Genomic DNA, 27288 nt, shown 5'->3' with positions numbered 1-27288 from the left:
AAAAAAGAGAGTCCATTAGTGCAGAGCCATTATTGTGGCCTGATTGAATAAAACATTTGGAGTTTCTGAAACCTTTCGAATGAGTAATTACCGAATGGTATATGCACAGTGTTTAGGTTTTATGCAAAAGAGTCGAATCTGCATGGGTGAAAAAGGCTTAATGCGCCGGGCTGAGTGGAAATTATCAAATGAGAGGTAGATTTTTTTTTTTTTTTTTTTGCCACAACAGCAAAAAGAGCGAGAGAGAGAGAGAGAAAGAGAAAGAAAGAGAGAGAGACTCAGACAATTTAATGGCGCTGCTTATATATGAGTCAATTCTGTTATTATCACCATCCGAGTGGGTTTTAGTGCTTTTTCTGTCCCCTCTACCTCCTCCAGACAGAAAGCAAACCAGTCAGCAGTAATTGGATGACAAGAAAGCGACGCGAGATTGAACAGGTTGGTGTGTTTTTGAAATTGCTTTCCACCAAAGAAAATCAATTACACAACTCCAAAACACGGTGGCCGGAGGCACAGAAGACACTTTTATATAGCAAGGGTTTCGAATTGCTTATCATTTCTCAAGGATACGCATGTAAAGTTTGGGGAGGTCTGATTGAATATATAGTTTGCATCAGGCTAATAACATTTTCATCTACAGGCTTATGACAGAAATTTGTTTCTAACCCACACACCATATTGAGCTGGAATGTGATCAGAAATTTCCATGAAAAACAAAAAACCGTGAAAAAGCAGCTTTATGAAACTGAGAAAGTAGCAAAATATAAATTTTAAAACTGACACTGAGATTCATGTTAGAGGTCCGAGCCATTTACGCCAGCAAATCTTTTGTCCCTTCGCAGTGCCAGTTTTACTACATAAAATCTCAGTTCATCCTCAACAGACTCACACCTCAGGGGCACAGACTGTCACAGGAAACGTCTGGTCTTCTCAGACTAGCGCAGATCCATTACTGCCTTCTTTGAGCTGTTTTAAAAGATCATTTCAGCCAAAACTGAAGTACACACTGTTTTCCCTTTTCTGATGAACATGAATGAAGATGAGGAGGTCTGCTTGTTTAAATGTTCTCTCAGGGCTCCCATGAAGAGGTGTTCTTGGTCTGCAGCAGTGTTTAGCTAGATGGTACATGTTAAATTAACATCCACATGGATTTTTCCAAGGTTTCCCAGAAGAACAATGCCCACTACTTGACAGATGCCATGCAACAAGATTAGCAATGATTGATTACCTGTCAGTGGTTGGAATGTTATGGCTGATCAGTGAATACACACACACACACACACACACACACACACACACACACAAACATAAACTAACGTGAACCTTGAAATGTGAAGTATCTGGAGAGATTTTTTATACTGTAGATGAATGGTCTAAGATTCTCCATACTCATCAGGCCTTATAGTAGAAGACACAAAGCTGTTATCTTGGTAAAGGAGGGAATTAGCACAGTATTAACTAAAAGGGTGCCAATAACTTTGCCACACATATAGTTAACAAAGATATATAGATAAACGTTTAAACAATAAAGAAAATTGGAGCATACTAGATAGATAGATAGATGATTGTGTATGATTGTGTATGATTGTGTATGACTGTGAATGATTGTGTATGACTGTGAATGATTGTGTATGATTGTGTATGATTGTGTATGACTGTGTATGATTGTGTTTGACTGTGTATGATTGTGTATGATTGTGTATGACTGTGTATGACTGTGTATGACTTGTGTATGACTGTGTATGACTGTGAATGATTGTGTATGACTGTGTATGATTGTGTATGACTGTGTATGATTGTGTATGACTGTGTATGATTGTGTATGACTGTGTATGATTGTGTATGATTGTGTATGACTGTGTATGACTGTGTATGACTTGTGTATGACTGTGAGTGATTGTGTATGACTGTGTATTATTGTGTATGACTGTGTATGATTGTGTATGACTGTGTATGATTGTGTATGACTGTATATAATTGTGTATGACTGTGTATGATTGTGTATGACTGTGAGTGATTGTGTATGACTGTGTATTATTGTGTATGACTGTGTATTACTGTATATAATTGTGTATGATTGTGTATGACTATATATAATTGTGTATGATTGTGTATGACTGTGTATGATTGTGTATGACTGTGTATGACTGTGTATGACTTGTGTATGACTGTGTATGATTGTGTATGACTTGTGTATGACTGTGTATGATTGTGTATGACTGTGAATGATTGTGTATGATTGTGTATGATTGTGTATGACTGCGTATGATTGTGTTTGACTGTGTATGATTGTGTATGATTGTGTATGACTGTGTATGACTTGTGTATGACTGTGTATGATTGTGTATGACTGTATATAATTGTGTATGATTGTGTATGACTGTATATGACTTGTGTATGACTGTGTATGATTGTGTATGATTGTGTATGACTGTGTGTGATTGTGTATGACTGTGTATGATTGTGTATGACTGTGTATGATTGTGTATGATTGTGTATGATTGTGTATGATTGTGTATGACTGTGAATGATTGTGTATGACTGTGTATGATTGTGTATGATTGTGTATGACTGTGTATGATTGTGTATGACTGTATATAATTGTGTATGACTGTGTACGATTGTGTATGACTGTGTATGATTGTGTATGACTGTGTATTACTGTATATAATTGTGTATGATTGTGTATGACTATATATAATTGTGTATGATTGTGTATGACTGTGTATGATTGTGTATGACTGTGTATGACTGTGTATGACTTGTGTATGACTGTGTATGATTGTGTATGACTGTGTATTACTGTATATAATTGTGTATGATTGTGTATGACTATATATAATTGTGTATGATTGTGTATGACTGTGAATGATTGTGTATGATTGTGTATGATTGTGTATGACTGTGTATGATTGTGTTTGACTTTGTATGATTGTGTATGACTGTGTATGACTGTGAATGATTGTGTATGACTGTGTATGATTGTGTATGACTGTATATAATTGTGTATGATTGTGTATGACTGTATATGACTTGTGTATGACTGTGTATGATTGTGTATGATTGTGTATGACTGTGTATGATTGTGTATGATTGTGTATGACTGTATATGACTTGTGTACGATTGTGTATGACTGTGTATGATTGTGTATGACTGTGTATGATTGTGTATGACTGTATATGACTTGTGTATGATTGTGTATGACTGTGTATGATTGTGTATGACTGTGTATGATTGTGTATGATTGTGTATGACTGTGTATGACTGTGTATGATTGTGTATGATTGTGTATGATTGTGTATGACTGTGTATGACTGTGAGTGATTGTGTATGATTGTGTATGACTGTGTATGATTGTGTATGATTGTGTATGATTGTGTATGACTGTGTATGATTGTGTATGACTGTGAGTGATTGTGTATGATTGTGTATGATTGTGTATGATTGTGTATGACTGTGTATGACTGTATATGACTGTGTATGTCTGTATATGACTTGTGTATGATTGTGTATGACTGTGTATGATTGTGTATGACTGTGTATGATTGTGTATGACTGTATATGACTTGTGTATGATTGTGTATGACTGTGTATGATTGTGTATGACTGTGTATGTTTGTGTATGATTGTGTATGACTGTGTATGACTGTGTATGATTGTGTATGACTGTGTATGTTTGTGTATGATTGTGTATGACTGTGTATGACTGTGTATGATTGTGTATGACTGTATATGACTTGTGTATGATTGTGTATGACTGTGTATGATTGTGTATGATTGTGTATGACTGTGTATGACTGTGTATGATTGTGTATGACTGTGTATGACTTTGTATGATTGTGTATGACTGTATATGACTTGTGTATGGTTGTGTATGATTGTGAATGATTGTGTATGGCTGTGTATGACTGTGTATGACCATGTATGGCTCTGAATGATTGTGCATGACTGTGTGTTCGGTGTTTTCAGTTGTATATGTGTACAGTGGTGTAAAAGGTGCACGTTTGCACATTTTTCACACTTTACAAAACCTACAAAAGCTACACATCATGCCCGAGATCCAAAGAAATTCAGGAAAAAATGAGAAAGAAAGTAATTGAGATCTATCAGTCTGGAAGAGATTATAAAGCCATTTCTAAAGCTTTGGGACTCCAGTGAATCACAGTGAGAGCCATTATCCACAAGTGGCGAAAACATACTGTAGAAACAGTGGTGAACCGGCCGACCAAAAGACCACAGCGAAGACTTATCCAAGATGTCACAAAAGACCCCACAACAACATCCAAAGAACTGCAGCCCTCACTTGTCTCAGTTAAGTTCAGTGTTTATGACTCTGGGCAAAAATGGCCTGCATGGCAGAGTTCCAAGACGAAAAAGGCTGCTGAGCAAAAAGAACATAAAGGCTTGTCTCGGTTTTGCCAGAAAACATCTTGATGATCCCAAGACTTTTGGGAAAATACTCTGTGGCCTGACGAGACAAACGTTGAACTTTTTGGAAGGTGTGTGTCCCATTACATCTGGCATCAAAGTAACACTCCGTTTCAGAAAAAGCAAAATATTGTTGTGATAGTGTGATGGTTTGGGGCTGTTTTGCTGTTTCAGGACCTGGAAGACTTGCTGTGATTAATGTAACCATGAATTCTGCTGTCTACCAAAACATCCTGAAAGACAATGTGCAGCCATCTGTCTGACTTTAGGTTCAGCCATCTGTCTGTGACCTCAAGCTGAAGTGAATTTGGGTTCTGCAGCAGGACAATGATCCAAAACACACCAGCAAGTCCACCTCTGAATGGCTGCAGAAAAACAAAATGAAGACTTTGGAGTGGCCTAATCAAAGTCCTGACCTGAATCCTATCGGGATGCTGTGGCATGACCTTAAAAAAGTGGTTCATGCTCAAAGACCCTCCAATGTGGCTCAATTACAGTATAACAATTCTGCAAAGATGAGTGGACCAAAATTCCTCCACAGCGCTGTAACAAACTCATTTCAAGTTATCACTAATGTTGATTGCAGTTCTTGCTGCTAAGGGTGGCCCAACCAGTTATTAGGTTTAGGGGGCAAACACTTTTTCACACAGGGCCATCTCATCAGGTTTGGATTTTGTTTTTCCTCAATAATAAAAACCTTCATTTAAGAACTGCATGTTGTGTTTACTTGTGTTCATTTTGACTAATATTTAAATTTGTTTGATGATCGGAAACATTTGTGACGGATGTGCAAAAATAAAAAATTAGGAAGTGGCAAACACTTTTTCACACCACTGTATACGTGTTTTCAGGACAGCGGAGACACCCCAGCTCATGTGGAAGGGCATACAGGGGATCACGATCTACAAAAAAAAAAGCTTCACCGGCCTATGATAGTGATGCCTTCCTCCCAGATGCACTGAACTACTCCTATGCTCGGTTTGAGGTGCAGAACAACGTAGCGGCAAGGAAGATCATCCCTCCCCCCCAACAATCAGGTACTATCTCCGGCTGACGTTAGGAGAACTCTATGCAGAATTAACCCACGGAAGGCTGCTGGACCAGACAACATTCCTGGCAGGGTGCTCAGGGAATGTGCAGAACAGCTAGTGAACATCTTCACTGACATCTATAACTTATCCCTGAGCAGTGCTGTTGTTCCTACATGCATCAAGACAACCACTATCGTCCCCGTTACAAAGAAGTCTAGAGTGTCCTGCCCCATTGTAACGAAGTGCTTCGAGAAGCTCGTCATGAGGCACATCAAGACCCAGTTACCACACTCACTGGACCCCCTACAGTTTGCATATCGTCCAAACCACTTATCTGACAATGCCATTGCCACGGCAGTTCACTTAGCTCTCACCCACCTGGACAATAAAGACACTTACGTACGAATGCTATACATTGACTTTAGGTTCAGCATTCAACCCAATCATCCCTTAGCACCTAATTGAGAAGCTGAGCTTGCTGGGAATGAACACTCCGTCTGCAAATAGGACTTCCTAACTGGGAGACCTTACCGGATCTCCAGCACCACCACACTGAGTACTGGAGCCCCTCAGGGCTGCGTATTGTCTTTTTGTCTTTTGTCTCACACTGTTTGTACCAGGTTGCACAGTTGCACTTTACTGTATGTGGCTAGGACTAACTTACTTATCCTTAGCTCTGTCTTTGTTCTATGTAGCACCATGGTCCTGGAGAAACATTGACTCTTGACTCTCGTATGATTGTTTTTGTACCAGCTTTTATTTATTTATTTATTTATTTATTTATTTATTTATTTATATTTATTTTTTTTTACATATGGCTTATTTATTATTATAAATCATTCAAATTTCAGAAAAATAAAAAAGCTGCTAATCAACACTGTTCCTAATGAACTATATTTGGAATAAGCAATTAGTCACGCATAACACACGTTCTGTATAAAAAATAAAGAAATAAATAAATACATAAATAACTAAATAAATAAAGACCAAACAGACAAGCCGTGAGTCACAGCATGGTTTCGAATCAACTCGGTTATTCAGCTCACTTCTCCTGTGTGATGGATTGAGGTGTTGAAGCTAAATGAATCTGTAGTCGGGATGTCCGTGTGCTTCTGTGTGTTTGGCGTTGATGACTTCTGTCCCAAACCTGCGTACTGGTTTAATTAAAACTTTGTGCGAAGCACGGTCGTCTCTCTGCAGACAAATATCTAAAACGCGGACCTGGCTGTGTCCTAAAACACTTTTTACATTTAAAAGTCTCTCGGATTCCGGGTGCGATATAATCCCCTAATTAGCATGAATGGCTGAAAATAAGGATTTGCATAGTGGCGCGCGGGCACGCAGGCTGCGCTGTGTCTCTCAGTAATTACATAATTGCCCTCAGTGCTCGCCCACACACATATAGGAAAGTGTACGGGCAAAAAAAAAAGTTCACTCTGATAGAACGAATCTCTACCAGGCTGCTGCAGTCTGATAAACCTACATTAAATAGTGTTGTCTTGAAGCCCCTAGTCCCTTGGATAAACACCTTGATCCTCTTGTTAATGCAAAGAAACGATGATTAGCAAAGTGCAATTTACAGTAGTGAAGAAATGGAACTCTAGCAATAAGTCAATATGTTTTTAAAATATATACTGATATATTATATATATATATATTCTTCAAAATCTACAGCATGCTAACATACTTCTAGCACCCAGAGCTGTGTGTGTGTTCCCACTGTTAGCATTATGGCTAATTGGTGTCAGAGGTGAAACCATAATGCTAGCACAGAGGCTAAATTACCCTAAACCGTGTTACATTGTGAAAAAGTATTGACAGATTGTAAAGTAATACACAGCTCTGCTAGCTGCGTGTCATCTCTACCAAGCCGTTGAGGGTGAAGCCTTTCTCACTAAATTAAAAGTCTTTCTGTTCACAATGTCCTCTGGTGTAAAACTTCTGTAGGAAATCTGGTTGGTTCTGCCTAGCAAGACTAATTCCTGTGTGTGTGTGTGTGTGTGTGTGTGTGTGTGTGTGTGTGTGTGTGTGTGTGTGTGTGTGTGTGTGTGTACAGCAGCATGGCCTGTATTTCAGCCTGAGAGTTTCTGTTTCCTGTACTTTGGCTATCAGGATTGAAGCCTGATGTCCTTCTGCCAAGGGCGTCGATTTGGGTAGGGACATGTCCCTACCAATATCCAGGGAACACTCAATTGTCCCTAGCAATAATTTGACCAAGCCTACAGGTATATATATATATATATATATATATATATATATATATATATATATATATATATATATACAGTATATACATAACCACTGATGTCCGTCTGTGTCTTGTGCTTTTTTTACTTATTTCATTTAACATTTATCCAGGAATCATTAAATAAGTTGAAAAATATTTTACAACAGCGTTCTGTAAAAAATAGCGCAACTTGTGGAACACAAACGGTTAACAGATTTACCCCCTGCAATGAATCCCGCCTCTGTAACTCACCTCTCTAAAAGGATTGGCCTTTGCCTTTTTTGAGTCCTGCCTCTCTAACCCACGTCGCTGTTTGATTGGCTTTGTCTTTCTCGCTAATGTGTTGAGGTCGGAGGCTGCAGCTAGATTCCGTTGTATGAAGCAATATGCAACGTGATTATGCAGCTACCGGTATGTGAGTAAGAAAGTATTCTTATAACAACAGTTTTATGCACAAAATACAGGGAATGTTGTCCCCACCAATGTCAAATAAATTATGTCCCCACCAATGTCAGATCAATTATGTCCCCACCAATGTCAAATAAATTATGTCCCCACCAATGACAAATAAATTATGTCCCCACCAATTTCAAATAAATTATGTCCCCACCAATGACAAATAAATTATGTCCCCACCAATTTCAAATAAATTATGTCCCCACCAATGTCAAATAAATTATGTCCCCACCAATGACAAATAAATTATGTCCCCACCAATGTCAAATAAATTATGTCCCCACCAATGTCAAATAAATTATGTCCCGACCAATGTCAATTATGTCCCCACCAATGTCAAATAAATTATGTCCCCACCAATGACAAATAAATTATGTCCCCACCAATTTCAAATAAATTATGTCCCCACCAATGTCAAATAAATTATGTCCCGACCAATGACAAATAAACTATGTCCCCACCAATGTCAAATAAATTATGTCCCCACCAATGTCAAATAAATTATGTCCCCACCAATGTCAAATAAATTATGTCCCGACCAATGACAAATAAATTATGTCCCCACCAATGTCAAATCAATTATGTCCCGACCAATGACAAATAAATTATGTCCCCACCAATGTCAAATAAATTATGTCCCCACCAATGTAAATAAATTATGTCCCCACCAATGTCAAATAAATTATGTCCCCACCAATGTAAATAAATTATGTCCCCACCAATGTCAAATAAATTATGTCCCCACCAATGACAAAATCAAACTTACGCCATTGCCTTCTGCTATAATAATTCAACAACCTCAAGCTTCAATGTAAAAGCCTAGTTAAATTAAAGGTAATTGTTTCCTCCACTGATGTTTGTGACTCCACAATACCAGACCTCCACATCGTAAAAGCTTGTGGCTCCTTTAACTAAGGACTTAGAAAAAGACAGAAAATCACAACAAAAAAAGAACAAATATCAAACCCTTTGTGTGCTAAATCTCTTTAAAGAGATTCGAACTAAATCCTTAAACTTTAATGTCTTATTTTAACTCCATGACCCGGTGACCTCATGGTTCCTTGTCTCCGTACGTGTGTAAGCCGTACGCATGCGCCACTTCTGTGCCACTTCTGTGCCACTTAAGCGCTTATAAAGAGTTGTTATTGGAGCTACCACAGCCTTCCTATTAGCCACTTTGCCCATTCTCCTTTGAGTTCTCTCATCAACAAGGTGCCCAGTTTCACCCACAGATCTATCGCTCACTCCATCTCCGTTTTCTTGAACAGACCGAGATACTCAAACAAGCTCATCTGGCACCAGGGAATCAGCTCATCTGGCACCAACAACCAAAATCACTTTCTTTCTTTCAATTCTTTCCACATTCTCCATTAATATTTGATGTGAACGTTACCTGAAGCTCGTTATCTGTATCTACACGAGTGTATACATTGTACTGCTGCTACGTGATTGGATGATTGGATAATTACATGAATGAGCAGTTGTATAGGGGTTCCTAATAAAATGGACAGGGAGTTTGTGATTAAATTACGTTTTGGGCCTAGAAACAGCACTTCGGATTGGAACTGTTGTGCTGAGCTCAAAGAAACGTTACGTCATTTGAGCTACACATGAAAAAGAATTATTCGTTCTGCTGCTGCTGCTTCCGTCAATGCGGCCGACCGCGAGAGACACTTTCAGATCTGTCTTTTCTATTATCCATTTTATTCTTTGTCTCTAATGTCCTATTTTTTTCTTTGATACCTTTTTTCATTTCTCCTCTCTGTCTTCTGTCCTTTCTAGCTTTCTCCTTCTCCTTGTTCTTCTGTCATAATTTTTTTTTTTGTCTCCCATCCAGCTTCCTGCTGTCTCTGGACTCTACTTTCCTTACAGAGACAGTTTACTCTCCCAGAGTGTTTCTCTCCGTCTCCAGCTCGTTTTTTTTTCTCTGTCATTCTCTTTTTCCTGTTTCTTTTTGATGGGGGGATTCACCCAGTCGGGTGTGAACACAGAAATGTGTCCAGCTCTGTGTTTCTAAACTCGGAGCCTCTGTAGGTGATTTCTCTCCCAGCATGACTCTGTGTGTGTCAGAGATCACACTGAGATACTGCTGGTACTGACAGAACTTTGAAGCGCATAGAGCGAGAGAGAGAGAGAGAGAGAGAGAGAGAGAGAGAGAGAGAGAGAGAGAGAGAGAGAAGGACTATGAGAGAAAGCGTAGAAAGGATGAGGAAGAGGAGCAGATGAGAGAAATGAGCAAAGGAAAAAGAAACTGATGAGAAAGGGGAGAATGAGAGATGGAAGAGGAGGAGGAACATGGACAGAGGAGAAACAAGAAGAGCCGCAGGAAAGAAGGACAAAAAAATGGCAGCTGAAAGACAGGACAAATGAGCCATGAATATGGGACTATGACCTGATTGATACTGTACATAATTGAATAAAATTAGCTGATGTTTAAATCACCAGAATGGTTAAATCTGCATCCATGAAACTTGCAAAACATTCCACAACTTTACACATAACTATAAATGGATAAAAATGTAGTCATTCTTTAAAAAAATAACAAATTGTAATCACTCTTTCACACAATATTTAATACTTGATTACTTCCCTATAACACCTTTTTTATTGCTTAATTAAGAAACAGGAAGGTGAAGATTTCAGCAGAAAATATGAGATACTGTTAGACATGTAACACTTAGTCAGGAAACACTTCAACTAGCACTTCTTTCCCTATCTTTTGCATTTATTAAAAAAAAAAAAAGAAAAAAAAGACACTTTTGTAACTTGAACAATGTTTTAAACTCATGGTGTCTTAAGTATGTAACTTAGTGAGCCGGCATTAACGTATCCAATGATAGAGATGTAAGCACTTATGTACGTCGCTCTGGATAAAGGCGTCTGCCAAATGCTGTAAATGTAAATGTAAATGTAAGTGTTATCGCATCATCAATTAGAACATCCAATTAAATTCCGGGATGTAATATGGGACGGTGTCTAGGATGAAGGGGCGGGGCTTACAGGGCTAGGGGGGAATTGTGATTTACATAGTGGTTGAAAACAGATTTTTGTGAAATGTATAGGATATTTATCATTCTTATGTATAAGATTATATATATAATATAATTAAAAGAACATTAATGTCAGAAGAAGCCACAGGGTGACATCAGTAAATCTTTATTTTATCACATTATTCCAGTGTCACTGACTGATTTGAACTGAGCTTATTATTTATAATGTGCTAGTTTTTGTACTGTATGTATGCTGCACTTTCTGAGGAAAGCTCTGTTACTAAAATATTGGTGTCTGTTTAATTTTGGAACATGGAGGATTTAGACAGCTCTTCAGTTTAGTTCCTTAAATAGAAACCATTGAAATGTTTATATCTGTAAATTCTTTTATTATCTTTTAAAATCCCCTCCATCTCTTTCACACACACACATACACACACACACACAGACACACACACACACACACTCTCTCTCTCTCTCTCTCGCGTGCTATCATTAACAGTTCTCTTTCATAACTATGCTATTGCTCACTCTCCTCTCTTTCTCTATATTTCTCTTTTCTTTTCATTATAAACTCCCTCTCCCCGCCTTATTTTCTTTTTAAACTCTCTCTTCATCATTATCACTTCTTTCCGCCCTACTCCAAACTCCCTTCTATAATCTCTCTCTCTATAAAGTCTCTCTCTCCTCCTCTTCCTCTCCCTCTCTCTCCTCCTCCTCTTCCTCTTTCTCTCCCTCTCTCTCTGTCTCTCTCTCTCCTCCTCCTCTTCCTCTTTCTCTCCCTCTCTCTCTCTGTCTCTCTCTCCTCCTCTTCCTCTCGCTCAACCACTTCCTTTCAATCTGTCAAATATAATATTTTTTTTTCCTCTGGCTCAGTCTCAGTCTCAGTCACTTCCCATGCCATTTAATCTCCCTCAATCTCTTTCAGTCCATTTCCTCTCATACTTTCACTCTCTTTTTTCTCGCCTCATCCATTTTTTTCATAATTCAGTCTCTTTCTTTCTTTTTCTCCTCTGACTCAGTGCTCATACTTGCAGCAACGTGATGTGGCTTGAATTTACAGCAGTAAAAAGGCGGGGCAGAGCCAATGCAGTTGACATAGTGAAGTGGGCGGGGCTTCGCGATAGGAAAAAGTTGAGGTTCTTTAAGTTAATGCGATTGAGTAATGAAGTTATGGACAATGGGACTCTTAAACTGTTGAACTGTGAAATGATCTCCTGCATTTTATTGTGACAAATCTGTTTGTTGTGGCAGTTTGGGAAAAGCTAACGGTTAGTGTGACTAAATTCTCAAAACGTTTTTTCACAAATGTTTTTTTTTCCTGCTTACAATGCACTTTAAGACCAAACCAACAATATGTTTCAGAAATGTTATTTGCTTTTTATACTTGCTACAATGACCATGCTGAGCCAGGGACAGTTGAACAAGCTCTTGTGAAAAATCTTGAAAACAAGAATGTGCCAAAGTAAAGTAGTATGCCTTATAAAATATTACAACTGTTGTCATAAGACATATGGGAATAGGCCAGATGTTGTAATAGTTTTAAGGTAATATATGATTAACAAATACATATACATAAACCACACTTGAGTCAAAGTGTTAACAAAAAAGGAGGTTTATTGAAATCATAAACTTAGTAAAAGAAGCTAGGCTCAGTGCTATCAGGCCTAGGAGCAAGGGCGTCGATTTGGGTGGGGACGGTAGGGACATGTCCCTACCAATATCCAGGAAACACTCAATTGTCCCTAGCAATAATTCGACCAAGCCTATATATATATTTATACATAACCATGGTCCGTCTGTGTCTTGTGCTTTTTTACTTATTTCATTTAACTGTAAAAAATAGCGCAACTTGTGGAACACAAACGTTTAACAGATTTACCCCCAGCAATGAATCCCACCTCTGTAACTCACCTCTCTAAAAGGATTGGCCTTTGCCTTTTTTGAGTCCTGCCTCTCTAACCCACGTCGCTGTTTGATTGGCTTTGTCTTTCTCGCTAATGTGTTGAGGTCGGAGGCTGCAGCTAGATTCCGTTGTATGAAGCAATATGCAACGTGATTATGCAGCTACCGGTATGTGAGTAAGAAAGTATTCTTATAACAACAGTTTTATGCACAAAATACAGGGAATGTTGTCCCCACCAATGTCAAATAAATTATGTCCCCACCAATGTCAAATAAATTATGTCCCCACCAATGTCAAATAAATTATGTCCCCACCAATGTCAAAATCAAACTTACGCCATTGCCTAGGAGAAGTAGGAGTGTAATCTGGAGATCCAGGTTCAGACTCAGAGGGAGGAGATGCTGAAGCTGGGGAAGGAGGAGATGGAGGAGAAGCAGGAGTTCCCAGCTCAGGGCAGCAAGGTTCAGCATGAGGACAGCCATCAGTCTGAGTTCTCTGATCACCGAGGTTAGACAAAGGGATTTGGGTGGAGAAAGTATAGAAGGCACCTAGAGGTGCCAGGGTATATATTGAGGAGATTTTCTGGGGAGGAGAAGAACTTTTTGGGTTGCATGGGGATGCTCTTTTGGGTTTTTCATCTGATTGCTTTTGACTTAGAGATTTTTCCTTGAGCTCAATGGAAGTGTTGGCTGATTAACTGCTCATTCTCATCCAGGTCTGGAGAATCTTCTCATTGCTTTATTCGTATCAATTATAGTGTTATCAGTAAAGTTAAATAGATAAAGTTAAATAGTTAATATTCGGCTGACAGTCTAAGAGTGCGGTTCACCCTGCGATATGTCCACTTGGAGGTGGGCTCTCTGAGTTCCGACACTCTGTTTAAACAGAGCAGGTCTTCAGTGAGACCTGGTGACATCCATCGACACAAGCAACAGCAAGTGTTAGCGACTAGATGTGGGCGTGGCCAGTGACGTGACCAAGTAAAAAAGTTGAACTTTATGCAAATACGGTGTGACTCGGTGTAGCAGCTACTAATGGGATCGAAGACGCTAGAGTCTTCTTCATCTCGTATGATATAATGCTGAATTGTACACACATTTTAGTAGCAGGAAAACTGATTTGCTGTCAGGGATAATGCTAGTTGCTCCACCCAATGATAACCATTTATTACCAATGCAACCAGTAGAAGAGAAGGAACGCCAAATGGCCACTTCATAGTAAAGAGACTGGAGACTTGCCACAATAAAATGACTGTATTTCTAGATGTAGTTTAAGTCTGATTGTCTGCCACAGTGAATGTCAGGCATTAATCAAGTTGATGGATACATACATGACATGATGTATCAAAACAGACTGAAGCCTAATCAGCTGAGTTGGTAAACAGATATTGGCTGTTACAGTATGTCTATGTCCATGATGCAGAATTAAACCTTTAAATGATTGGATCATGTCAACCAGATGTGATCACATTTGATCGAGGCTTTGCAAATGGAAATATATTCTATATAGCCAAATATTTTTAGACATCTGACCATCGCATGCATATGTTCTTGTTGAAAATCCTATTGCAGATTTATACCCCTTTACTGTAAAAATGCTCCACTCTTCTCTTCTGGAAGGTTTTCTACTGGATGTTGGAGCATAAATCTGTGTCATTTAGCCACAGGAGCATTAGTGAGATGAGACACTGATGTTGGGATGGTGAGGAGATCTGAAGTGCAGTCAGTTCCAGTTCTTCCTAAAGATTCAGAGTCAGGACTCTGTGTAGGACACTTGAGATCTTCAGTAATCTTGTCAATCCATGTCGTAATGGAACAAGTTTCTAGTTTCTAGTGAAGGGATTTGTAATGCTCCAGCACGCAAGAACGTTCTATACGATTATCAAAAAGTGCCGTACTGTATATTGTATGGTTAATTTCAGGAATGTCTGCAGTTTTCAGTAAGGCATATAATAAAAAAAATAGAAAATGTCTAAAGTTCTTAGCTTTGCAATATTTCAATATCAAGGAATCACTGTTGCAGGATTAAGTGTAGAAATCAAGAGAGCAAAAATTTGGATTTTCTGCTTAGAACAAGTGGTAAACAAACGTAAAATGATTTGTCTGTATGTGAAGTAAATAAATCTCCTCCATGTGAATGCAGAGGCAATCTGTTCTCCTGGCTTCTCCTTTGTCTGTCTTTTTCAGACAAACACTTCATTTCTTTTTTTTCCGTTTTGCCCCTCTTTCTGTGACCATTGCACCTTTTCGGTCAATTTGTGCATTTCTGTTGAGGGAGAAAATCCCAGCATGCCTTCGGTCAGACAGAATAGCCTAAGATAACCATGTTTTGAGTGGATCCACATGAGTGTGTCTGTGCGTGAGCATCCTAAAGTTTGGGATTGTAGGTTTTCTGTTCTCTTGGTCGATTTGATTGAGTTCTGTGGTGCTGTAATCATCGCTGTTCGGTCCAAGAGTGCCCTGTATTTTTCACAAGCTTCTTGCTTTTTGGCTCGACAGAATGGTGGAATCGAGAACAAAAGAGTCGCTGGGAAAACATCTTAATGACGGCCTGTGCTGATGCCGCTGCGGCCCAAAATAGGGGTCCAACTGTTCGGTGGATTGAAAAAAAAAAAAAGCAATAGCACAGGAGCCATTGTGTGCCCTGAGACACACAGAGGAAGCCAGATGCTGCTGAAATAAGCAGGAGGTTATTAGAGTGTACAAAGAAGACCTTTAAATGAGCATTCCACTGGGGCTTCTACTAATGACACTTCACTTACAAACATGTGTGTACGCATTAGACATGTCAGAATCACACATGTGCATGCTGGTCATTTTGACAGCTCGGTTTGACTAGAAACGTGTGTTTATTTTTATTCCACAACAAATATACCCCATGATGCCACCATAAACTTGGGCTGTCATTTCAGATATTAGGTTTGAAACTAATCCTTATCTTTAGACTCCCTGCAGAATGCAAGGTCCCACCTCTACTTCGAATGTAACAAATCAGACCACAGATTCTACAGCTTCGATCAAATTAAAGTTTCTGCAAAAATGATCACCAATCAGATCTGGTATCCACCCAAAATTGCACTGTACCCAATAAGATCTGTGTCCAAAATGCTACTGTAGCCAGTTTCTGTCCCTAATACCTCTGCAACCAATCAGATCCCAGTTTCTGTCCCTAATACCTCTGCAACCAATCAGATCCCATTTTGTGTCCCTAATACCTCTGCAACCAATAAGATCCCAGTTTCTGTCCCTAATAACACTGCAACCAATAAGATCTTAGTTTCTGTCCCTAATAACACTGCAACCAATCAGATCCCAGTTTGTGTCCATAATACCTCTGCTACCAATCAGATCCCAGTTTCTGTCCCTAATACCTCTGCTACCAATCAGATCCCAGTTTCTGTCCCTAATACCTCTGCAACCAATAAGATCTTAGTTTCTGTCCCTAATAACACTGCAACCAATCAGATCCCAGTTTCTGTCCCTAATACCTCTGCAACCAATCAGATCGCAGTTTCTGTCCCTAATACCTCTGCAACCAATCAGATCCCAGTTTCTGTCCCTAATAACACTGCAACCAATCAGATCCCAGTTTCTGTCCCCAATACTTCTGCAACCAATCAGATCCCAGTTTCTGTCCCTAATAACACTGCAACCAATCAGATCACAATTTCTGCTCATAATAGCACTATAACCAATCGGATCACAGTTTCTGACCAAAACATGAGGTTATAATTATGTACTTATTTACTTTGATGCGGCTGTGAGGTCAGCAGACGAATTTAATCACTGTACAATTTAATACACATATTTATTGCATAGTCAGGCTTCATCATTCACTAAGTGAATTCCAGTTGTTCCTTTCCCTCCAGCCATATCTGTATACACACGTGCTGTGATGAAAGGAAGCTTTGTAGGTTTGTGTGTGTGTTTTGTGTGTGTGCATGTATGTTTTTTACCTTAGTGAGCTTGCCTCTCGATGATGCTGAACGTGTAACTCATTGATTACTTGCGTCAATACGACTCATTTGTAGCGGCACTGCTGAAGCAGATGGGTTTATAATCTATAATTCACGTTGATCTTAATGCCTAAACTCCTATAGCGACTCACCAACAGCGTGAGGAAAAGGCGCTAACACAATCCCGAGAGTAAAAGCACTCCACAGTAAAAAGATACACAAATGGAAGCAGATATATATCCATTTTCCACTGTATAATCAAACACACTCTGTGTACACACTCCAGATCCTTTAGCTGCACTCCAAACAAGCCGTGTTTCACACTATTATTCTTGCTTTCTCCCGGACATCGTCTCATATTGTCCGGAGTCAGTCTCAGCGTACACATCGCTGCTCTTAATAGAAGTGTGTGAGTTTGTTCCAAAATACAAATCTCTCAGCACTAGGGGTGTGATGTAGTGACACTCTCCAGCTCTGTGATCTCTATCGGTTAAGTACTCCAAATATCTGTATCCTTATCCGTGTATTTGGATTTGAACCTGATGTGGGAGTGATGTGAGTCGAAAAGTTTTTTTTTTTTACTCTTGTGTGTTAGCATGAAAATGGCTAGAATAACAAAAAAATGCTCTTTATTTTTCAATTATTTTGCTGTATCCTTTTGCACGATCCCGTTCCTGCTACATACATCTCTTTTCAACCAGATGCCTTGTGTATATCTACAGATATTTCTCCTATTTGTTATTTCATCTGTATTTATATTTGTATTTATTCCAATCCGAATCATTTACACCGTTTGTATTGTGCTACATTTCTAATCTGTGCGAGAGGAAGTGCACAATGCTACACTCCTGTGGAAAAAAGAGGTCCTTTAGAAAGGTAATGGCCAATGAATTCCTATAAAGATTGCTCTTGTTGAGCTGAAACTTTTACTGGATCCTCAGAGGGATAACTGAAGAAATGTTAAAGCAGACCTGCTCAAACTTCTCCCCATGAGGCTCACTTCCAGTTTTCTCAGAATTCGCTTACTGGTGGTGAAGGTGATGCGCTACATAACGGCAAGTAAAAATATCTCTTCCTTGTAACTATTGGGTCAAACTTCTCCCTTGGCCTCACCACTTTCTCTCTCTCTCTCTCTCTCTCTCTCTCTCTCTCTCTCTCTCTCTCTCTCTCTTTCTCTGTACAGTATCAGATGCATTTCTTTCACAAATGAAAACATCCCCTACAGATACCCATCTATTATTTGCTTCATATCCAATCACCAGAAGTTCTGTCCTGTGACCTTCCTAATGAAATCTTTCACTTTTATCAAATACAGATCTGGTATTCACAGCTCTTTGGATCACAATATCTGTGTACCTTTGTATGGAACCTCGGATCACCTTTTTTTGGTTTTTAACAGCACACCGCTGAGAGCTGAGCATGCTTATAAGTCGAGATTGTGTTGTTTCAGTGTGTCCTTGCTCCTGGGTGTCTGAACGGTCGATAAAGGATCTAAACAGACATCTCCTATATTAATGGCTCATTATCTTCATTCCTTCCATAAAGGTCTACAGACCTTCCTTTTCAGATGAAATCGGGCCGATCGGTTTGCATTGCATTGTGACGTATATTTTCACGTATATAAACCTTCAGTCTTTAGAATTCCACATCCTCGCATTAACTGGAATGAAAGACATTTACAATTCATTTTGATGAAGTTTTAATGATGGACAAAGAAAATACTAACCGTACATTTGAATTGCCTTAAAACTTACATGATGGGATGATTCATGTTCTACACCAGCAGCTCAAACAACTTTTTTTTATTAATGCACCTGAACATCATCATCTGTAGCTGATTATACAAATTCTTTGAGGAAATATTTATTAGGTGTTTGTTGAAGGAGTCTCCAGTGTCAGTACTGTGTAACAGTATGATATGGAAACATTTTCATCATGACAGACTGCAGTTGCGACATTACAATTGCCGTTTTAGTCATACTTCATCTATCCTTCCGATTTCTGTGGGCAACCTGGAGTATATCCTAGGGGACTTGTGGTTCAAGTAAGGAGACTCACTGGACAGGGTGCCAATTATGTGTACTGTATGTGTTTGGTCTGGAGATGGAAACTCAAGTAGAAGGCTTTAGATTTTGTCACATATACTGTACATTACAGCACAGTGAAATTCTGTCTTCTCATATATCCGAAATTTGGATGTTCAGAGCGCAGCCATGATACAGTGAACACTAGTGTAGAAAGGGTTAAGGGCCTTGCTCAAGGGCCCAACAGTGGCAGCTTGGCAGTGCTGGGGCTTGAACCCTGATGAACAACCAAGAGCCTTAACTGCTTGAGCCAAACCCCTGAAGCAAATATATATAAATAAATTGTTAGAGCTGGAAATTTGTTACGGTAAAACAGGAATAATACTTTGGAGTGTGCTGAATAAAACCTCAGTGTTGTTAAAGTAACGCTTTATCAACACTGAAGATCCTATGGACCACATAGAGGTCTTTGATCACTTCCTGTTGCTTACTTCAGCTAAGTTTGCTTTGGTATGAGCTTCCTTCTTTTATAGTCTTCTATAAATATTATTCGAGAGCTCCAAAGCAGATATGTGGCAGTTCAAGGATTGAAACTTACTCGCCTACAGTAATCTTTGCACTACCCAAAGCCCTGGACGTTGCACTACAATACAGTACAAACATAAAACCATCTGAAACACAAAAATATTAAAAAAGTACACTGTTCCTTTTGACCTCAGTAATGCTGAGACAGTAGGAAGGCCACTCTTTTTACAGCCTCTAAATAACTCATAAGCTTTCTAACTGTCCGAAGCACTTACAAAGAATTCCTGACTCACAGCAGTACTGTTAGTGGAAGTTCTTTCAGCTGTGTTTGCATACATGAGTCTAATACCGAACACATTACACAGCGTGAGCTTCTTTTTAAACAGGGTCATGAGCCAACCTCAGAAGAAATAGCTAAATAACATTACGGATAAAGCAGAGTGAGTGTAGACTCCAGACTTAGGCATGTTACAATATTCTGCATTTATACTGTATCATGATATCATGATCAACCAGACTCGTGATCCTCCTCTCCCAGGAGACTCAGGGATGACACAGACCTGCACACATACACATTCACACACTCTGGACAATTCAGAGATGCCAATCAGCCTACAACGCACGTCTTTCGACTAGGTTAGGAAACCGAAGAACCTGGAGAAAACTTCCAAGGCATGGGGAGATTGTGTAAACCCTACATGCAGGGCAGAGGCAGGAATCTAACCACTAACACTGGAGGTGTGAAGCAAATGTGCTAAGCACCAAGCATTTTAACCCAAATAGGAAATTGGCAGGCTTAGAATTCAAGATCACATTTATGCTTCTATACTTTGTTTAGCTCACTGCAAACTCGCTGTTGCTCTCTAGGATATGGATAGATCTAGATATTAGAGCAGGACCAGGCTATTGTTCACTTGTTAATATAGGTAAAATTCTAACACGTACTAGATGCATAATAAGCCTGTGCAAGATGTTTCATCGCGTTATGTTATTTTAATCAGTCCTTCCGGAATTTCGTGGCATTTTTTGCGATCACAACGGCCAAAAAAAGTTTTTGTGCAATGCAATCTTTTATGAAACTGATCCAGAGAGAAATAATACGATTACCTATAGCTGTCATGGATTCCTCCTTCACAGCATGGTTCCCATGCCACCAAGCGTCATGTGCCTGTGTTTGCATTTGCTTCTGTTTTGCTCCTGTCACCACCCCTTGTCTTGTCATTGCTGTACTACCTGATTGTGTGCACCTGTTTTGGATTAGTTCTGGATTAGCTTGTCCACTTATACTCTGCCGTGCATGTAAAATCTTGCAATACATGAGCAGGTGGTGCTTGTCACCATGGGAAGTGAGATGCAACAGGAGAATTGTGACAATAATGAGAACTTGTGTGATTCTTCCTTTGTCTAAAATAAAAGGCTTTGCAAGTAAACAGCAGCAAAAACTTTGCACAAAGCTACTTACTTTCTAAATCAAACACAAATGAATCCATCCTAAATAGGAATATGAGGAAAATCCTGGTATATTGAACAGATCATTATAGCAAAAGTTGATGTTTACCTTCGTTGAGGCTCATGTGGATGGTCCAGTAGCTCTGCAGGCACTGCAGCTCCTTCTTCATGCCCCTCTTGCAATGGCAGTGGTGCAGTGGGCTGTCTTGCAGGACCTCCAGTGCCACCTGGCACTCTTTGTTCTCCAGCATGGCGCTACGGTCTCGGCCCACCAGGCACTGTCGCATGATACGGAAACGCGAGCTGCACTGCGCGTTCTGGTTACACATCTCGCTCGCCCTTAAACAGTCCATGGGGGCTGTCCATTCGCCGTTCTCGAAAGCAGCCAGCTCATCTGCTCAGAGAGGAACAAGTCATCTGATCATTCTACCCTTTCAACAGTGTGTTCTTATTAACTCAAACCATTTTTTATGCATCAAACCCTAACACTATATTCTGTGTACTTGACAGAGATTGTAATGCTTAATGTAAACACATTGTAATGCTATTTTAATGCTTAGGAAGAATTTTTGGCCTGATTATTTACCCAGATAGCACATGACTGGCTACAATCAGCAACTAAATATATAATCTAATTTGTATAAAGCTATACAAAGTACAAATTTAAAAGCACTCAAGAATTTTAACAGCACACAGAACTGCATTATGGGTATGGTACAACATTGTCAACACATTGTAAAGACACAATTAACTGACATTGATAATGGCTAATATTTGTTGGGTTGAATTCTTATTGGTTGTTGCTCAATGTTAACTTTAGCATAGCGGTGTTTTGTTAATTTCTCGAAATAATGAATGTACTGTATATGATTTGATTTCAGGGTTTCAACTTCAAAACAATACTGATTCTAATGTCATTCTTTACTTATAAGGATAACATGATGTCGTTTAGGCTAATTAGCATAGTGAATAATATTAAAAGATGCAAATTTCACTAATGGTAATGGTAGCTACTGTGGGTTGCTAGTGCAGAAAGTGTCTGCTGTTCTAGACAATTCATTCATTCATTCATTTTCTACCGCTTATCCGAACTACCTCACTACAGGGAGCCTGTGCCTATCTCAGGCGTCATCGGGCATCAAGGCAGGATACACCCTGGAAGGAGTGCCAACCCATCGCAGGGCACACACACACACTCATTCACTCACGCAATCACACACTAGGGACAATTTTCCAGAGATGCCAATCAACCTACCATGCATGTCTTTGGACCGGGGGAGGAAACCGGAGTACCCGGAGGAAACCCCCGAGGCACGGGGAGAACATGCAAACTCCACACACACAAGTTGGAGGCGGGAATCGAACCCCGACCCTGGAGGTGTGAGGCGAACGTGCTAACCACTAAGCCACCGTGCCCCCCCTAGACAATTCATTTATCATTTATTTTACATCTGTCCATCCATTATCTGGAATCTTACACAGGGGAACAGGGACCCTGGAGTCTATCCTAAAGATCTCAAGGCAGGGGACACCCTTGAAAGGGTTTCAACCTATCACATCTGGACACACACTCTATGGATAAGTTATAGGAACTCTTTGGGAAAGTGGTGGCTCTGTGGTTAAGATGTTGGATTATTAATCAAAAGGTTGTTCAAATCCCACCACTGCCAAGCTGCTGGGCCTAATCCCTAAACTGCTCAGTTGCATAAATGAGATAAATGTAAGTCGCCCTAGATAAGGATGTCTCTCAAATGCCATAAATGTAATATTAATGTAGGGATGGCAATCAGCCCACAATACATGTCTTTGGACTGGGAAGGAAAATAGTGAACCCAGTGCAAATCCCCGAACAACAGAGAGAGTTTGCACACCCTGAACCCCCAACCCCAGAGGTTAGAGGCAATGTGCTAACCGCTAAGCCACCAGGCCACCAAATTACACAATTAGATTTTCTTTTCTTGAATTATTGAAAAAACATTACAGTAACAATTGAATACTGAATAAAAGTGAATGTTTCTGTTAGCTCTGTTCTCGGCAAGCCTTTCTCTTTCTAAATATCAATTCCTCTAGTCACTTTTTTCATGTTGAGCTAACTCACCTCTATCATTAGCAGTCTGGAGAAACAACTTTTTGGCAAAGGCTGCTGTTAAAAACACTGCATAAACTAATTGAAAATGAAATATAACCAGTTTCACATTTTGTGAATGACTGCAATTTGTGCAGAAGTAGATTTGAAGTGTGTCCTGGGATTGAGGCTGTAATTTGCTCGTGTTTTCAGCACTGTGGACATTTTTGTTCCTGGATAAATCCCTGTTCTGAAATAACAGAGTTTACTGTGGGTGTTTATTCAACACTATTCTATTCAACACTGCAGATGTTTATTCAATGTTGAATAGTGAAGAACTAATTGAACACTAGGGATTTTGCTGTATATGCGAAAGAACTGAGGAACGGTAGAATTACCCAGATTCCATTTACATTTACCCCATTTGGCCTACATATTTATACAAAACAACTTACAACTGAAGCAAGGTACATCTGAGCTGCTGAAGGTTAAGTGTTTTGCTCAAGTGGGCTCTTGGCAGTGCTGAGATTTGAACTCCTGACTTTCTGAGTCAGTTAATCATTCAGTTACTGTCTAAACATTTTCTGTTTACTCATTTGGCTGATAATTTTATCCAAAGTGACTTAAAAACGATTAGGTGATGGGCAAAGAATCTTGCTCGATGGCCAAACAACCTTTCAATCCATAACCCAATACCTTAACTACTGAGCCACCACTGGACTAGCCACCACCAGTTTTAGGTTCATCATCTTCTTCACTCATGGTTTGCACAGCAACTACCAAAGCACACATGTCAATATCTGATTATTGATTAACTCGTCAATAACACAATAACTACACAGTCAAATTATAAATAAATAAATAAATAAATAAATAAGTAAATAAGAGTCTAGTACAAGCACAATTGAGAATAAAGGCAGATAAGGATAAGCTAATATCAAACACAATAACCAGCCTGCAAATCAACCCTAGCCAAACAGTTCTTATTAGCCTGCTAAGCAGACATTACTGTTTGCTACTTTATTTTTTATTTCTGAGACATTTTAATCAAAATATTAACTAGTTGAACCCTTAACTAAGTAGATGCTGTGAAGTGTGATATTTACAAAACAGAATGAAGCAAGATAGTGGCTCATAAATAGTGATCTGTGATTTGCTAAAGGTAAATTAACATTAGCTAGTCATTAAACAACAACTATAATAGACCAGGGACTGCTAATTTTTTTCAAAAATAAAAATCTATATAAATGTTTTCATTTGATTTCATGAACCCTTATTTAAAGCGCAGTAACAGTTATTTTCCATAGAATGTATTTGTCTTTTGCGGCCAATCCGTGTCTGGTTAACTATGTTAGCTACTGGCTGCATGCTAGATACAATGCCTTCATTTTCTTGAAGTGTTTTGGTCACCAATTTCATGCTGAGCATTAAACATTGTACCGCTGATTTCTGCTGAGAACATTATCTAGCTAAACACCCGATAGCACACAAACACATGCTAGTTTTATACTTAGGAAGAATTTTTGGGCTGATTATTTATCCAGATAGCACATGACTAGCTTCAGTCAGCAACTAAATATATAATCCAATTTGTATAAATCTATAGTAATAGCAAGAGTTTTAACAGCACACAGAACTGCATTATGGGTATGGTACAAAATTGTCAAACACATTGTAAAGACACAATTAGCTGACATTAGCTGTTTATGTGACTAATATTTGTTAGCGAGTAGCGAGATACTGGAACTTTTGTAAATTTAAACCAGTATAAGATATTTTCTTTATTTCTTATTTTCTTTTACTACAAGCTACAGTTTCCCCTGAAATGGTTTTGTGATTAGCTTTTTTTTTTTTGAAAAAATTTAAATTAAAAAACTATTGCTAATGGCTAATATTTGTTGGGTTGAATGATTATTAGCTGTTGCTGACTGTTAACTTTAGCATAGCAGTGTTTTGTTAACTTCTCTAAATAATGAATGTACTGTATATGATTTCATTTCAGTGATTTAACTTCAAAACATACTGATTCTAATGTCATTCTTTACTTTGAGCTCTATAACCAGATTTCTTTCCTTACAAATTAGGCTAACATGATGCTGTTCAAGCTAACTAGCATAATGACTAATAAATGTAGCTATTGTAGGCTGCTAGTACTGTAAGTTCCAAACACTGTTTGAGGTAAGTTACATGACGTCATGTTTCATCCTTCTGCATTGATATGTGACTGAATATTTGAAAATAAATAAATAAATAAATTGATTAATTAATGAATTAATTAATAATACAAAACAGCAAACAAACAATGACTGATGAAATTAAATAACTAATAAATATCTAGACGAGCGTAGGTCACTATCCGTAAAAGTTATACATGCAACAATCCGACGCATTAAAGTAAACACAAATAGGATGTTGGTTTAAATAAATAACTTTTGTTTAAAACATAAGAATAGATTTATCAGCATTCAATTATATATACATATTGCATAATTGTATATACGTACACATACATATGTAATACTGTAGCTCTAGATATTTGGATATATATTCCAATTTGTATAAAACTAAAAAAATTACAAATTTAAAAGCATTCAAGAATCTTAGCAACACATAGACAACATACGTACAACATTGTCAAACATATTGTATATATATATATATATATATATATATATATATATATATATATATATATATATATATATATATATAAAATACTAATTCAGACTATATGAACATAATTATATATATATATATATATATATATATATATATATATATATATATATATATATATATATCAGAATATCTACAGCTACAGTTTCGGTTATATATATATATATATATATATATATATATATATATATATATATATATATATATATATATATATATATATAAAGTGACGATTTTTCCCATTTATCAGTCACATTAATGTGATAAATTTAGATTATTTATTTGCTTTATTTGATGTGTTTTCTTTGACTTACCTGCTAAAAACAGGAGTGCCAGAATATTTAATAAAATCATGATAAATCCGAATGAACCTGCGGTGATCCACTATTTTTATTTGTATTTTTATTTTTTCCTTTTTTTTTTTCTTGTTTGTTTGGTTGTTGTTGTTGTTGTTGTTGTTGTTGTTTCTTTAAAATGAGAAACGAGACGTTTCCATCCCTAATCGCTCTTTATTGAACTATTTCACATATAAAAATCCTGTAGCTCCACTTGACATCCAGTGTAAAAAGAAGGAGAGTTGTGTAGCTTTATTTAGGAGGAGATGTCGGAGTCCAGCACAACATCCTGGGGTAAAGATCCGATGCTGATTTCCCGTCCATACGACCACAAAACCTCGGATTTTTCCCGTTTAAACTTTTCTTTGTGCCATTTTTATCCCAGAACGTCACGTCACAACTTCTGAGACTAATTCAGACTAAATTCCTCATCACTGCGCATCTGCACTCACTGAATAATAATAATAATAATAATAATAATAATAATAATAATAATAATAATAAAAGCTCAGTGTGTTAGTAAATCAGACGCTGTTTTCCCAGGCAGTGTAATTTCTCTTCTCTTCTGCTGTGTCCTCTCTCTTGCCTCTGCGTGTCTCCTCTCTCGGTTTTGCTCTTTTTGCGCTTGAACCGAAGTGGCGCGTGTCTGAGTCTCCCGTTATTTTTTTTATTTTTTTTGCACTATGGAAAGCCAAAGATTCCACAATTGACTTAAAAAAACGTGTTCAAGTCAGTCCGGTCATTCATTCGTCTTGAGTAAGTATATCGTGTATCGTACTGTAAGTGTGGTGATAGACGACATAGACGATGTGTGGGGATGTGGTAAATACACCTTGTGGATAAGGTGTTGGATTACTGATCAGAAGGTCATGAGTTCGAATCCCATGTCCACCAGGCTGCCTCTGCTGGGCCCCTGAGCAAGGCCATTAACCCTCAATTGCGCACTTGTGTAAATTGAAATAAAAAATGTAAGTCACTCCGGAAGAGTGTGTCTGATAAATGCCGTACATGTGTGGTGTGTGGAGTCCAGGATACACTGAGTGTGAGGTGGGAATACAACCTGCATATGTGATGTTGAGGCCATTGCAGGCTTTCATGCCCATAGACTAGGGATAATAATCCGATTTCAGAGAACATACAGTACACATATCCCAGCTCAGGAAGTTGCAGTCAGAGCTCAGGGTCAGACATGATACAGCTCCCTGGAACAAAGAGGGTTA

The 27288-nt window shown here is 38.5% G+C and overlaps 1 protein-coding gene across 1 annotated transcript in view; it reads right to left on the bottom strand.

Annotated features, from left to right (window-relative positions):
- gfra2b (GDNF family receptor alpha 2b) overlaps positions 1-26643 on the bottom strand; it is a 107727-nt gene extending 81084 nt beyond the window's left edge. Inside the window, exons 1-2 of the mRNA XM_060896392.1 lie at positions 26048-26643; positions 21102-21386 (exon numbers count right to left, since the gene is read on the bottom strand). Of these exons, the coding sequence (XP_060752375.1) occupies positions 21102-21386; positions 26048-26087 (325 nt within the window). The 5' untranslated portion in view covers positions 26088-26643. The remainder of the gene's footprint in view (positions 1-21101; positions 21387-26047) is intronic.
- Between the last annotated feature and the right edge of the window lie 645 nt (positions 26644-27288).

Source organism: Tachysurus vachellii, chromosome 20 (genome assembly GCF_030014155.1).
Source record: "Tachysurus vachellii isolate PV-2020 chromosome 20, HZAU_Pvac_v1, whole genome shotgun sequence".
In the NCBI taxonomy this organism is placed as follows: domain Eukaryota; kingdom Metazoa; phylum Chordata; class Actinopteri; order Siluriformes; family Bagridae; genus Tachysurus; species Tachysurus vachellii.
The sequence above is the reverse complement of the archived record's forward strand: the minus strand, read 5'-3'. Positions and strand labels throughout refer to the sequence as shown.